This window comes from Neoarius graeffei, chromosome 1, assembly GCF_027579695.1.
Source record: "Neoarius graeffei isolate fNeoGra1 chromosome 1, fNeoGra1.pri, whole genome shotgun sequence".
NCBI lineage: Eukaryota > Metazoa > Chordata > Actinopteri > Siluriformes > Ariidae > Neoarius > Neoarius graeffei.
Genome location: NC_083569.1, coordinates 8,363,945 through 8,379,226, shown reverse-complemented (window position 1 = coordinate 8,379,226; position 15,282 = coordinate 8,363,945). Strand labels below are relative to the sequence as shown.

General features: G+C 43.8%; 2 protein-coding genes across 6 annotated transcripts in view; one reads left to right on the top strand and one right to left on the bottom strand.

Moving 5' to 3' along the window:
- LOC132891563 (sorting nexin-16-like) overlaps positions 1-15,282 on the bottom strand; it is a 75,786-nt gene that overhangs the window by 41,174 nt on the left and 19,330 nt on the right. The window lies entirely within an intron of this gene.
- Positions 1-15,282, top strand: part of ripk2 (receptor-interacting serine-threonine kinase 2) — a 49,400-nt gene that overhangs the window by 18,408 nt on the left and 15,710 nt on the right. For both annotated transcript variants that reach the window (XM_060929227.1, XM_060929234.1), the window contains exons 3-6: positions 1,976-2,131; positions 2,618-2,775; positions 7,015-7,064; positions 11,664-11,825. In XM_060929227.1, coding sequence (XP_060785210.1) covers positions 1,976-2,131; positions 2,618-2,775; positions 7,015-7,064; positions 11,664-11,825 — 526 coding nt within the window. The remainder of the gene's footprint in view (positions 1-1,975; positions 2,132-2,617; positions 2,776-7,014; positions 7,065-11,663; positions 11,826-15,282) is intronic.

The window sequence follows — 15,282 nt, the reverse complement described above, 5'->3', positions numbered from 1 at the left end:
ATGCCATCTCACAACAAGTTTTACCTCCAAACAGGTAGCCTAAACCATGGCTGACAGATTTTATCCTGTTTACGGTGGGCGTTTCCACCGAGAAAGAGAAACAAATCAAAACCGAAAGAGTGAAAATGATTTATCATGCCGTTACCATGTAAATAGTCTTTTATGAATGCGTAACTGGGCGCTCAGCGCTCCGACTCCGGTGTGACTGAGTAAGGTGAGAAGTTTTATGTTTCATCTAATTTAGGTCATTTTAAAAAATATAATATAAAAAAATAAAATATAATATTTGGTGGGCACATAGGAAAGTATAAAGTTTCTGTCAATATGTTTATTATGCTTGTATGATAAAAAACTTGCAAAGATATTGATCTAAATACATGACCGACTCATTCTAAACCTGCCGAGCTCCGCCGGTGAAGCTCTCAACTCCAGAAGGTTAATCAACACATTAGATAGATGGATCCTCCACAATCTTTATTAGATAGTGGAGGATCCATCTATCTATTAAAGATCATCATGAGTCATTATTCGTTCAGCTTTCAGGGAAAAACAGTCCCTGCTGCAATAAATCTGATCCAGGTTATGGAGGGTTTGGTAATGAGATTATCAGCTGTCGAACATGTAAACTTGTTAGACCAGAAGAATAACCGGAGACATTGGTTGCCTATAAAGCCCTATTCAAACTGGATACTTTTACATGGAAATGTGGGGGTCATGTAATTACTGTTTTACCATGGTATTTCTGGGAAGTCGAATGTGAGCACTAGCTTGATACCAAGCAGCTCCTCCATTTTATTTACTGACAAAAGACTTATTTTCTAAGAAGGCACAAAAATATTAGCACCCTGTGATCTCACATAAGGTCTCACATAGCCACAATCACTTCACGGTAGATCCTGGGAGATGATTTTTAGCCTTCCGGGGGTCAACTGGCATGCGTTCCGAGCCCTTTTGTTGTAATACGTGAGAGCCAGGGAGCTACCTTGACAACTGGGAAAGTGTGGCTTCCATCCCTGAAAAATTTTGCCATGTTGAAAATTTCCACGCGCCAGACACATGAATTCATCTGTCATAACCATCTGTCAAACCAAAAGTTTGCATAGTGAGCATGGCTATGCTCACTATGCAAAACCATACACACTGCCATTATTGCCATAAGGCCATACGTCGCTATGTGTCACTGCCATCATTGGTTTTCCCAGGGTCTTCCATCGCAGCTACCGTGGCTTTGTTTACATATTTTACTCCGCCCAAACTTATGCAGCGGATCACCTCCAAAATCTGGCAGGATCGCCACGGTAGGCCCCAGCCAAGGTTCTCACAGTTCGACCGGCTGTGTGTGACCTTAGCATAAGCAATTATGCAGACCTAGGGGTACACCAAAATATATCGCAGGGTAACACACAGCCGAACAACCTTTCACATTCACACCTACGGGCAATTTAGAGTAGCCAGTTGATCGGCATGTCTTTGAACTGTAGGATGAAACTAGAGCACCAGGAGGAAACCCAAGCAGGCATGGTTAGAACATGCAAACTCCACACAGAAAGGCCCCAGTTGATGACGAGGTTCAAATCCAGAACCTTCTTGCTGTGAGGCGACAGTGCTAACCACTACACCACTGTGCCGCTCATCTAAATTACAGTCTATAACACAACTGTTAAAGCTAACGGAGGGCTTTTTTCTAATGAGACATTGAGTTGGAGAAGTCTCAAATCACTGCCATCATAACATAAGGCTGGATTACCAACTGCTCATGAAAAGGTCCAAGGCAAACTTTATAGTTTTAGTTAAGAGTCAGAGTTGCAGGTCGAACCAAAGGCAAGCCCTTTTTTTAAAAATCCTAGTTTTTATTTACGCTAGACCATGTCATGAGGACACATTTTCAGAGTTGAGAACTTCAGGTCTCAGGCTTGTTGTAACATTGTTTTTTCAGCTCTGAGTCATATTTGTTTATGATCTTTCTTTCTTTCAGAAAAACATGTATCCAGTGGTGGCCTGGCCTCTCAGGCTGCGCATTCTGTATGAAATCGCTCTGGGTGTGAACTTTCTCCATCACATGACTCCACCGCTGCTCCATCATGACCTGAAAACACAGAACATTCTTCTGGATGGCGAGTACCACGTGAAGGTTTGTGAGCTTTGTCTTGACCACAAGCCTGGAGCTTGCCAGAGGTTTTGCCATTTTCATCACAGCTTCCTCAATTTCGCAATTTGCCAGCACAAGGGAACTGGATTAACAACCATTTCACTGGACCAGTTTTCTCCTTTTTATTGACTCGTGCTTACTGTATTAGCTGAAATTTGAGTCAATATTGGAGTACTTTCTTAACCTCATAAGCCATGAGTCAGCATTTCTAAAGCCCTCAGTGTTCCTTCCAAGTCCTCACTGTTCCAGACAGCTCTTGGCCTGACGGAGCACATTTTCTAGTGAATACTTTTATTTCTTTTAAATGAATGACATACCGCCTTCTTTAAAACGTATTTTAACAGGATTTACTTATTGGCACATTGCTAATCCAAAGAAACCAGGACAACTCTTGTCTTCTTCCTAGAAACTAATATGGATGTGCTTCCTCGACAACATAACTTTGAAGATCTTTATGTTCCTTTCCAGATAGCCGACTTTGGTTTGTCAAAATGGCGCCAGCTCTCGATTAGCAAAGGTTCCGGATCGAAGCCAGCTGAGATGGGCGGCACAGTCATCTACATGCCTCCCGAAGAGTACGAACCCAACAAGACTCGGAGAGCGGATGTCAAACAGGACATGTACAGGTCTGCATCGTACTGATTTTATGCTCGATGCGTCATTACTTTCATTATAGACCAGGGTCCGGTTTCACTAAAGTAGTTTAGACGGGTCTGTGGGTTAAGATTGGTCTTAAGTTTCTTTATAGACCAGTCTAATGCAAGTAAGACAGTTTCACAAAAGTTAAGACTAATTTTTTAAGTCTAATTTTAGGCTTAAAAAGTAAGACACCCTCCCCCCAGTCTAATATGGGTCTAAGGGCTATAAAATTTAATAAAAAAAAAAACAGTCAAGCCATAAGTGCCATTAATGTCAATAACTACAAGAAAGCTTGAAATGTTAAGGCAGTGAAGTACATTGCAAGTATGTAATACACAAATTTAGGCTATTATAATCTAACTATAAAGTATTCAATAAAGAACAAACAGTGTAATGCCAGCTTATTCATTTTATTATAAATAAAATATAAATATCAATTCATTTATGCATATAATTACATCACCACTCATCTCTCTCTCTCTCTCTCTCTCTCTCTCTCTCACACACACGCATTACTACATCACTCCTCCATCTGCGCGAGTCTCTTCAATTTAAGTTGCAGTCTTTCCTTTTGGTAGGCTCTTCGTGTAGTGTCACATCCGCGCAGGTACTGGGTGATGACAACTCCGAGGGTGAAGGAGCCTCAGCTTCAACGTTGCTAAGGGAGTTGCTGCTGGGTCTGACGAAGCCGGTTACTCCGCTCTCCTTTCCTCCTTTCACTCCCCAGAATAAGGGCGACTCGTCGCCATAAATGTTGATGACCATTTCGGTGGCTACTTTTAGTTTCTTCAAACCCCCTCCTCCAGTGGGGGTGTTTTTACGCACGGCAGCAACGTCTCTTCTCGCAGATGGATTAACGCTATTCACAGACGTTATTTTTTCCCACACTTCATGTTTTTTCTTATTGCTACATTCTTCGCTGAATTTGCCTAATAAAACGTCTTTGTAGGAATTAAATTCCTCTAATATAGCCAGATTTTCCAAGTGGCTAAACGGCACTGAACGACCACTGTGTCCGCCATTTTTTTTTGTTTTGAAAAGAGTCTTAAAATACCCACAGTCCTTTGCAGCATAGTACGACTTAAGATAGTCGGAGTCTTAACTGCTTTGTGCAACAGTATTTGTTAGACGTCTATGCTAAGCCCGACTATACCCGCTGTCTAAGTTAAAGTCATAGTCTAACTTAGTGAAACCGGCTGCAGGCATCACCAAATGGCGGACCTCGGTCCGGATCCGGACCCAGTGATGGTTCTGTTCGGACCCGTGACCTGTAAATTCACGAGATTAAGTAATTTTCATGGAGCATTATTTTGGACGGTCGTGGCTATTGACAGCGGGCGCTGCTACTCCAGTTAATACGACAATAGCTTCACTCAGTTGAGCCAATAAAATCGTTAGTTTACCCAGCGCAGCAACAAGCAGAGAGGAAGAGAGTTAAGTTCAGAGACAACATGGCTTGCTCCAAAAGGCGGCGGAAAGTAGACAAGAAAAATTGTTTTAAAAGATGAATGGATGGAGAAATATATGTTCATTCTTCCGGCGAGCAGTTCAAAACCAGTGTGCCTCATATGCTCTGAAAACGTGGCATTAATTAAAAGCGGCAACGTGAAGCGCCACTACGAAACGAAGCACAGCTCTTTTGAGCAAAGTTATCCGCTGAAGTCCGAGCTGAGGGCAACCAAAATAACCCAACTGCAAGCACAGTATGACAGGTCTACCCAACTCATCACACGTACACTTGTAGCCCAGCAACGTGCAAACGAATGTTCCTTAAAAGTAGCATGGATTTTGGAGCAACATAAAAAAAACATTTAGTGATGGGACAGTTGCGAAGGAGTGCTTAAACGCCGTTGCTGAGACATTATTTGAGGCTCAACAATGAGCACCTACATATCTGCATGAGAATGGCACTAACTCAATTCCAACCAAGCTTTAAATTACTGGCAGGTCAGCCACATGCCCATTTTTCTCATTAAGAAAAGTAAAAGAAGAATTAAAAGAGAAAAGTTCAAAGAAAAACGTTCTGTTTGCATTTCCCCCCCTAAAGGCCACTTGTTTTCTGAAGATGTGGACTTTTTTTTTTTTTCTTGAAAAGTAGGCCCTCATTTTTTTAGGCTGGGACCTCCTTATTTTAAGAACAAAGAAGAGAAAATGTTAAGTCAACGCTCTGTTTGCACTTTTTAGTTAATGTTTACTGAGTTGACTTTTTTTACTTGAAGTCTAGGCCTTCAATTCTTCAGGTTGGGACGTCTTTAATTTAAGAGAAAAAGGAGTTATTCCACTCTGTTTGCACTTTATTTTATTCTGAGGTTTCTGTTTTCTTTAATCTGAAATAAAGGCCTTGAATTTATTTTCCTGGGACTACTTTTATTTATGGTAAAAGAGATAGTTGTGGGCGGCACGGTGGTGTAGTGGTTAGCGCTGTCGCCTCACAGCAAGAAGGTCCGGGTTTGAGCCCCGTGGCCGGCGAGGGTCTTTCTGTGCGGAGTTTGCATGTTCTCCCCGTGTCCGCGTGGGTTTCCTCCGGGTGCTCCGGTTTCCCCCACAGTCCAAAGACATGCAGGTTAGGTTAACTGGTGACTCTAAATTGACCGTAGGTGTGAATGTGGGTGTGAATGGTTGTCTGTGTCTATGTGTCAGCCCTGTGGTGACCTGGCGACTTGTCCAGGGTGTACCCTGCCTTTCGCCCGTAGTCAGCTGGGATAGGCTCCAGCTCGCCTGCGACCCTGTTGAACAGGATAAAGCGGCTAGAGATAATGAAATGAGATGAGATGAGATAGTTGTGCACTCAGTTCATTTCCTGCATTGGAAATGAACAATAAATACTGTTGAAACCATATGAAAATGTGGACATCGGGGAAGGCTATAAGACACAAGCTGGACTTCGGGTCGGACCTTCTACTTGGACAAAATTTAATAACTGGACCTCAGTGACTTTTAATTGAAGACCCCTGTTATAGACTGTACTGTACATAATCGCATTCAAGCCATGGTGCTGTTGATTGGTCAGAAGACATTCTGATTGCGAGATTTATCGTAACGAATTTAGTTTTCCACCATAGGAAAATCTTCAGGACAGAGGAGTTTGCATTCAATGATTTCTCATTGAAGTTTTATTTATGACGAGAAAGAGCAGCTGGTGAGGGCACGGTTGTAAGTGACCTAACCTGTTCCAGAACATTAAATGTAACTAGAAAGTGATAAAATGTACAATGCATCATTGTTAATTACGTTGTTTAATGTATTAGCCAAGTTGCTGTGGTATAATGTGCTGATGACTATGGAAAATGATCAACATTGGGTTCGTTATTGTGGTTATTTTCCTCTAACAGGACACCCCACCTTGTTTTATCTGTGAACGAAATATTTTTTGATTAAATGTTTGACGGGCGGCACGGTGGTGTAGTGGTTAGCGCTGTCACCTCACAGCAAGAAGGTCCAGGTTCGAGCCCCGTGGCTGGCGAGGCGAGGGCCTTTCTGTGTGGAGTTTGCATGTTCTCCCCGTGTCTGCGTGGGTTTCCTCCGGGTGCTTCGGTTTCCCCCACAGTCCAAAGACATGCAGGTTAGGTTAACTGGTGACTCTAAATTGACCGTAGGTGTGAATGTGAATGGTTGTCTGTGTCTATGTGTCAGCCCTGTGATGACCTGGCGACTTGTCCAGGGTGTACCCCGCCTTTCGCCCGTAGTCAGCTGGGATAGGCTCCAGCTTGCCTGCGACCCTGTAGAACCGGATACAGCGGCTAGAGATAATGAGATGAGATGAATAAATGTTTGACATCACTCGTACGATAGCAGTTTGGGGGGGGGTTAAATTGTTCTGATTTTCCTCCAGGTTATTGCAGCTCAACCACTCATCTTGTATCCAGTACTACCTTCAGACAGTGAACGTGTCGCATTCAGATCTCTGAAGCAAAGACATTCTCGTCGCGCTTTGATGCATTTCCCAGAACTAGGAACAATGAGCAATGTCCCGCTAACAGTCACACCTGCGTAGACTTCCCCATTTCTGAGGCTGGTTCTTCCGGGAAGTTGTAGTTCTAGTGTAAGAATTAATCCTCTGAACAGAATGATTATTATGTTCCTCCTTGATTTGTCCTAAATTAGTCAAAGGGGCCTGTTGAAATTGTTGGACTGCACTGAAGTGAGAGTTTTAATTCCTCTAAGGGGATTCCCTGGTGACAACTCTTCAGCCAATTTACTCTTATGTTCTCTGCTTCCTCTTTCAGTTATGCCATCATCACGTGGGAAGTGTTGTCTCGACGGATACCTTATGAAGGTAGTGGAAGTCATTTGTGTGCGTGTGTTTGTAACTGTAGAATGTCATAACTGGTGTTAAGTGTTACATTTTTACCAGTGATCATTTTGACATGATTTAAATATGACTGTCATCACTGGCCACTTGGAACATACAGTGGGGCAAAAAAGTATTTAGTCAGTCACCAATTGTGCAAGTTCTCCCACTTAAAAAGATTAGAGAGGCCTGTAATTTTCATCATAGGTACACTTCAACTATGAGAGACAGAATGAGAAAAAAAAATCCAGAAAATCACATTGTCTGTCTGATTTTTAAAGAATTTATTTGCAAATTATGGTGGAAAATAAGTATTTGGTCAATAACAAAAGTTCATCTCAATACTTTGTTATATACCCTTTGTTGGTAATGACAGAGGTCAAACGTTTTCTGTAAGTCTTCACAAGGTTTTCACACACTGTTGCTGGTATTTTGGCCCATTCCTCCATGCAGATCTCCTCTAGAGCAGTGATGTTTTGGGGCTGTCGCTGGGCAACACGGACTTTCAACTCCCTCCAAAGATTTTCTATGGGGTTGAGATCTGGAGACTGGCTAGGCCACTCCAGGACCTTGAAATGCTTCTTACGAAGCCACTCCTTCGTTGCCCGGGCGGTGTGTTTGGGATCATTGTCATGCTGAAAGACCCAGCCACGTTTCATCTTCAATGCCCTTGCTGATGGAAGGAGGTTTTCACTCAAAATCTCACGATACATGGCCCCATTCATTCTTTCCTTTACACGGATCAGTCGTCCTGGTCCCTTTGCAGAAAAACAGCCCCAAAGCATGATGTTTCCACCCCCATGCTTCACAGTAGGTATGGTGTTCTTTGGATGCAACTCAGAATTCTTTCTCCTCCAAACACGACAAGTTGAGTTTTTTTACCAAAAAGTTCTATTTTGGTTTCATCTGACCATATGACATTCTCCCAATCCTCTTCTGGATCATCCAAATGCTCTCTAGCAAACTTCAGACGGGCCTGGACATGTACTGGCTTAAGCAGGGGGACACGTCTGGCACTGCAGGATTTGAGTCCCTGGCGGCGTAGTGTGTTACTGATGGTAGCCTTTGTTACTTTGGTCCCAGCTCTCTGCAGGTCATTCACTAGGTCCCCCCGTGTGGTTCTGGGATTTTTGCTCACCGTTCTTGTGATCATTTTGAGCCCACGGGGTGAGATCTTGCGTGGAGCCCCAGATCGAGGGAGATTATCAGTGGTCTTGTATGTCTTCCATTTTCTAATAATTGCTCCCACAGTTGATTTTCTTCACACCAAGCTGCTTACCTATTGCAGATTCAGTCTTCCCAGCCTGGTGCAGGTCTACAATTTTGTTTCTGGTGTCCTTTGACAGCTCTTTGGTCTTGGCCATAGTGGAGTTTGGAGTGTGACTGTTTGAGGTTGTGGACAGGTGTCTTTTATACTGATAACGAGTTCAAACAGGTGCCATTAATACAGGTAACGAGTGGAGGACAGAGGAGCCTCTTAAAGAAGTTGTTACAGGTCTGTGAGAGCCAGAAATCTTGCTTGTTTGTAGGTGACCAAATGCTTATTTTACCGAGGAATTTACCAATTAATTCATTAAAAATCCTACAATGTGATTTCCTGGATTCTTTCCCCCCATTCTGTCTCTCATAGTTAAAGTGTACCTACGATGAAAATTACAGGCCTCTCTCATCTTTTTAAGTGAGAGAACTTGCACAATTGGTGGCTGACTAAATACTTTTTTGCCCCACTGTATGTACACCTGTTCATTCATGCAGTTATCAAGTCAGTCAATATTTCACAGCAGCATAGGGCACCCAGGTCAAGGTGCTTTTGAATCGAACAATTCTTCTTATTGAGTTAAAATCTCCCCTGAGAACTACACAGCTTCAAGGGTAGGAATGCTGAAAGAAATGCTAGCAAAGACTTTTATATATCGCATAAAATTGTTTAATACTAGCGTTAAGAGCTGTTGTTTAGGCTATGGTCACACTATAGCTCGTGATGGGTTTGCGAATATTTGGCAATGAAAAATTGGTAGCATTACCAGTATGCTGTACTCCAGTGAGTGCTGGGCCCCTAGGAAGATCGACATGGCAAGGCTGGAGAGAAACGAGCGGATGATGCTAAGGTGGATGTGTGGTCTCAAATCTGATGATGCTACCAGCATGAGTGACCTACGTGCAAGGCTCAAGATGGTTGACCTCGTGACTGCTATCAGATGTAAGCGGCTGCGATGGTTTGGACATGTAGAAAGGGCTGAGAGCTGTATTAACACCATAAGGAACATCCAGGTTGATGGGCGGAAAAGAAGGGGTAGACCACGCAAAACATGATGCGAAGTGGTCATAAATGGCCTAAAGGTGACCAACCTCACTGCAAATGATACAAGGGACCGAACAGCATGGAAAATGAGGGTGAAAGCCTATCATGCAGCGTCACACCCGCCAGCTTAATGGATAGTGAGTGAGCGTGTGAGATTGTCACCACTCGTACGATGCACGATGAATGTTTTCCGAGACTGTTCGCAAATTGTTTGTTTTTTGGTGTTTCTCCGCCTTGTGAGTGGCCAAAAAAGTTGCCAAAAATTTCAAGGCATGCATTTGAAATTTGGTGGCAATGTTTTCATCAGCAAACTAAGTAGCGAAGACCTACTCACAGGTGGGTTTGGGAATACTTCCCGAAGCTCGGGGGAAACATTGCCACCAAACGCCTCATTTTTATCAATAACCCATAACGAGCTGTAGTGTGACCGTAACCTTACACAGCGAACATTTTACATTGATTTGATTTTTAAAAATGGTGGTAGCCGGTGCTGCATTGGCTCATGTTCAACCAATCAGCATACACTTACATCACTCATGGTTGCTCTTGTGCTGGGAGAGTACATATCCTGAAGTAGGAGCTAAAAAATAGTCCATCAAAATGGCATTCTAAGGCCTATTATCATTTGTGGTTCCTGCAGTGCAGGGACACAAAAAAGGGAACTTTCTCTAACAGTTCTAAGAACTATGAATTACATTACATTGATAGCATTGAGCAGACACTCTTATCCAGAGTGACATACAACATACCCAGAGCAGCCTGGGGAGCAGTTGGGGGTGTGCTGCCTTGCTCAAGGGCACTTCAGCCGTTCCTGCTGGTCCAGGGAATCGAACCGACAACCTTTTGGTCCCAAAGCTGCTTTTTCATTAGGCCATGGCTTCTCCTATGAAAATGGTCCTCCAGTCTGATGTCCACATCGATCTTTAGAATGAGGGGAAATGTGACCTCTGTGATTTTGACTGGAGCAGATGGGCTGTTTAGAAACTGCTGATCTCTTGGGATTTTCACGCACAACAGTCTCGAGAGTTTATACCGAATGGTGCGGGAGGGGTCGACATCCACTGATGCTGGCAGAAATGCCTCGTTGATGAGCGATGAGGAAGAAAATGGGGAGAAGGGTTCAAGTTAACAGAAGGGATACAGTAACCACTCTTTACAACTGTGGTGAGCAGAAACGCATCTCGGAACACACAATGTGCCAAAGTTTGACACAGATTTGGCTACAACAGCAGAAAATCCACCTCCGGTTCCGTCGGTGGCAGCGGCTGTCCATCGCTAGCGACGATGACTGCTTCATTAGGATGTGCAGAAACACAGATGAGCCGCAAGGCCCACACAAGAGCAAGAGAGTCGCCCGCAGCAGTGGCACAAACAGCCTGGCCGAGCCTCCATGGAACTTCTTGCCTCGTGAGCTCTTGCGTACTACTCTCCTCTCCTAATGAAGTGCCTTGCACTGTAAGGTAAGGCAAACAATGTCGCGTCCCCATCGTGTTGTCTCTCTAGACCTCCAGACCTGATGTCAGGTGGTGCACAAAAGTGCCACAGACCTGACATATGGAAGTTGCCCTGCAGTGACAACTGACTTGCCAAGTGATGCAATCATCCGTTGGCCATTTGAGTGGCTCTTCCGCATGGCATCTGGTGGTGTACCATTGACTCTGTTGGGTTCATCTACCACATTGCACCGAAAAGCGCCCTGCTGCCAGTGCCTTACTGGTGATGTACTATTTAACCCATAGCTGGAACCCAGGCAGATGCTACCACTCCGGGTCAGAGCGGACCTGGAAGCAATGGTGATTAAGGGGTAATTCCGCTTTCACCAATACTCAAGTCCTCCCAGACCTGAGACTCCCCACCAGTTTAAAGTTATACCCAGGGCTAGATCAGGCTCCACAGGAAATCTGAAGCTACACTTGGTCCAGGTTCATCCAAAATTGGACAAAACTCAGCCTGATCTTTCTAAACTGTTGTCTTGCATGAATGAGTAGGGTACAGGTGTTCCTATTACGTGATATTACAGTGACTATAAATACCTATCATCCAAAGAGCAAAAGCATCATGTGTTATTTTAATTCTGACTTAAATGTGTGTATTGTTGATTGAATAGAATGAATAAAATTTTGCTCATAAGAGTTCTGATGCAATAGAAATCCAACAGCTGTCGTCAGCATGAACTGGTCAGTATGACTGGTTCAAGCTTGACGTAGCACTTTAATTCATAGTTTTACTTCCTAATCCATCTCTCCCGTTTGCTGAGTGTTGTGTTTATCTTTGTGGGTCAGAGGCTACAAACCCCATGCAGATAATGTTCAGTGTCCTGCGTGGCTCTCGACCAGACACTGGACTGGACAGCCTGCCAGCGGATATCCCCAGCAGAGAGACGCTCATCAACATCATGACGTGCGGCTGGACCGCCAATCCTGACGAGCGCCCCTCTTTCCTCAGTGAGTCTCAAAACTTTCACCTTTTAACCTTTTCACTAGTATAACTAGCTTTTTGAGTTCACTACTCTGTGAAGGTTTCACAGATCTGTCTTACCTGAGCACTAAAGCCTTGATGCTTTATGAATCTGCAGTTTTCACACGTATTTCTTTTTTACTTGGTGTACTAGGTTTAAATGTTATTTTATTGTGGCAGTTGTATACAGTGTTTTACTATCAAAACCACTTTAGTTGTGCTGCCCGTTTTATCTCTGTACCAGTGTTCTTGTGGAGAGGTGCGAGTTGTTTGGGGTTCACACCTCTCCACTTTCCCATCGTCCTGCTCATCAGCAGCTAAACACACAGTCCCTTTACTCTATACGCAGAAACCCAACAGTGTCCAGACTAATCTTAGAACAGACTTCTAGTGATTTAAATAATTCAATTGTTGAGACACATCCAGAGCAGGTACTTTACCCTTGAATAACGCCCTGCCCCTTTTAGGATGAAAACAGCTCCTCTAATTTGACTGGCAGTAAATACAAAATCTGAGGTTTTTGCCTACTTAAGACCATAAAGTAAGAACACTGTCTTGCTATTAGGAGCCCAAACCATATGGCCAGTCAGACAAATAAGTATATCATTACCGCTCAACAATTGTTTTCCAGTTTGGCGCCAGCACTTGTTTTCACCCAAAAGGGGCGTGGTCGTTTTGGAAGACAGGGACATGCTCTAATCAGTGCCAGTGTACTGTCAGAAAAGGTTAAAGAACAACATGGTTGTCATACTTGTCCATCCAGTGTGGGAAATAAGGAATTTTAAGCAGACTGTCACAGGACAGACAAGTCTGAAATGTCTGTCCAAATTTCAGCCTGTCCAAATGATGGGCTAAAAGCCCGGAACAATGCAGCCAGGGGTCCAAGGCGAAGCTGAAGGGCTTTAGATGCCTGGAGATGCTTCTCAGCTATTTCCAGGCACGTTTTTGTGATCCTCAAAGGCCAAATTACGCTCGACATTAGTTACTAATTGCACTACAGATTGAATATAATTCACAGGAAAATGTCAGAAGATTCAAGAAAAACATGCTTAAAGGGCTGATGACACGAACATGACTCTATGCAATTTCTTAAATAAACTATACAACATGGCAAACATGTTAGATTTCTGTTATAATTACGTGACAAGAAGCTGTTGTTACGCGAATATCCAACTTTTAATTGCACAGCGCAAGAAAACTGGGTCCATGGCTTACGGCTATGTTGTGACGTCAGCGGGAGAACACGCTGCGGTTCACTGGCTGTTCTACTCTGGTTCTACTCAATGGAAATGGCGCATGAAAACGCCGGTGAACTCTCTAATTCTAGCTCTTCCTCTTCTGGGAGTCTAGAATTGTGTTGATCTCTTCCGAATAGAATCTATGATAGCCTACCCTCTTTACCCTTTGCCTCTCGTTGCTAGGCGGCAGTTACATGAAAGCCGCAAGCTTTCACAAGCAAATACATGACTGATATCACGCCGACTTTATGATTACATTTATGATTATCATGTAGAGTCTATAGCTCTACGTACCTTTATCTTATGTCATTTCACAACACATGTTCTGACAGGAGGACTGTCTTTGGATCCGGCATAGCTACTAGTAGACCCCCTCCGGAATACTGGCAGTGTTGCCAGATTGGGAGGAATCCTGCCAAGTTGAGCGGTTTCAAGTGCATTTTGGTGGGTTTTGAACATATTTTGGGCTGGAAAACTTCAGATACTGCTGATGTTTTCCAGCCCAAAATATGTTCAAAACCCACCAAAATGCACTTGAAACCGCTCAACTGGGCGGGATTCCTCCCAATCTGGCAACACTGTGTAGGCACTGCTGATGGTAGCAACACACGTTTGTGCTGAACTGAACACCCAAGAGATTCTTTTAAGCTGGGAAGGGTGTCAAAACAATCCAAATCGAAGTGTTCAGAGCACAGGACGGATGTTGGTGAGGGCTCCCACTTGTCACGAGTGCGCCTGACTTGCTTCACCCACTTTGCATGCAGCTCGGGATCTCTGGGAAACTTGAATAAACTTACCCCATCCTTGTAGGTTTTGGAGCAAAAGCCGGCAACACAACGCGAAGGCATAATAACTTGTATATGTATAATAATAATACTAATAATGACAAACTGAACACCTGTCGCATCAACAACAAACTGGTAAGTTAGGAGGAAGGTTCTTTCGCTGACGTCATATAGCTCCTCCTCCTCTTTCGTCTCCTGGGTGCTGCAGCCCTGTCAAATTTGCCCAAATAGCCATGTTTTTTTATCATAACTTGTAAAATAGGCGCCTTCGTGAATTAATATATGGATCATCGGGAATTACTTTTTATGTTATAAAACATCGCCAAAGATGTCAAAAACGTGTCATCAGCACTTTAAAGTTCTACCCAAGAAACCAGTAGCACACACAGGTCAGTTCCATGTCTAGAAAAAAGTATGGAGGGGCCAAGGATGTTCCAGTTGGATACAACTTACTGGTACTCATATATAGGTACTATAACACCACTCATGAAACATTGTCAACAATGACTATTTTCTTATACTAGGTTTATAATCAGTCCATAAGAAACTTAGGCCCAATCCCAATTCTAATTTCTACCCCTACCCCTCCCCCTTCCCATCCGCCTTCCCCTTGGCCCTTCCCCTTGAAACTGAGCTACAAGGGATAGGGCTTGAAATTCAACCCTTACGTATTGGGATAGCCCTTCAACGATCGCATACGTCATCGCGTACCTCCGTCAGCGTTTACGTTAGCAAAACGCGACCAAATGCGTCATTGGCTGCGACCAGCCGCTACAGTCAGAGCCAGAACCAGAAATCTCTGCTGGCAGGGTGTGATTTGTTAACTAACACCACTGAATGGGATATCTTTGGCGCTTCGTGCACCACATCCGACAGAATGAGGTGTCAGAACACTCATGTAAACAATAAAAGCGAGAATAACAGAACAAAACGTACGCAGTCAAGCAACCGAAAACAATACTCACTCCCAAAGCTTTTTAGCAGCAGCTTGGATTTCAGAAATCGCTGCTCATTCTCAGCTCGAAAGCGAATCAAGCGGCGTGTTTCCTCTGGATAACAACTTAAAACACGTAAATAATGGAGAAAATACATTTATGACAATCTTTCGCCGCAGGAACCGCCATCTTTCTGAAATCCGCATGAAATCTCGCTGAAATCCGCATGGCATTGTGGGAAATCACTCAAACCCCTTCGTTCGGAGTCAGCTCCAGGAAAATCTCCGTTTGGAGGGGTACAGAAGCCCTACCCCTTCTACTACCCCTCCGCGTTAACTGGGATTGGGATACCCCTACCCCTTCACGTAAACGCGCAAAATGGAGGGGAAGGGCCAAGGGGTTGGTCCAAGGGGTGAAATGGGATTCGGCCTTAGTAATTAGCAATACAACTGTTCTTACATAACAGAGTTAAAATTTTGAGTACGA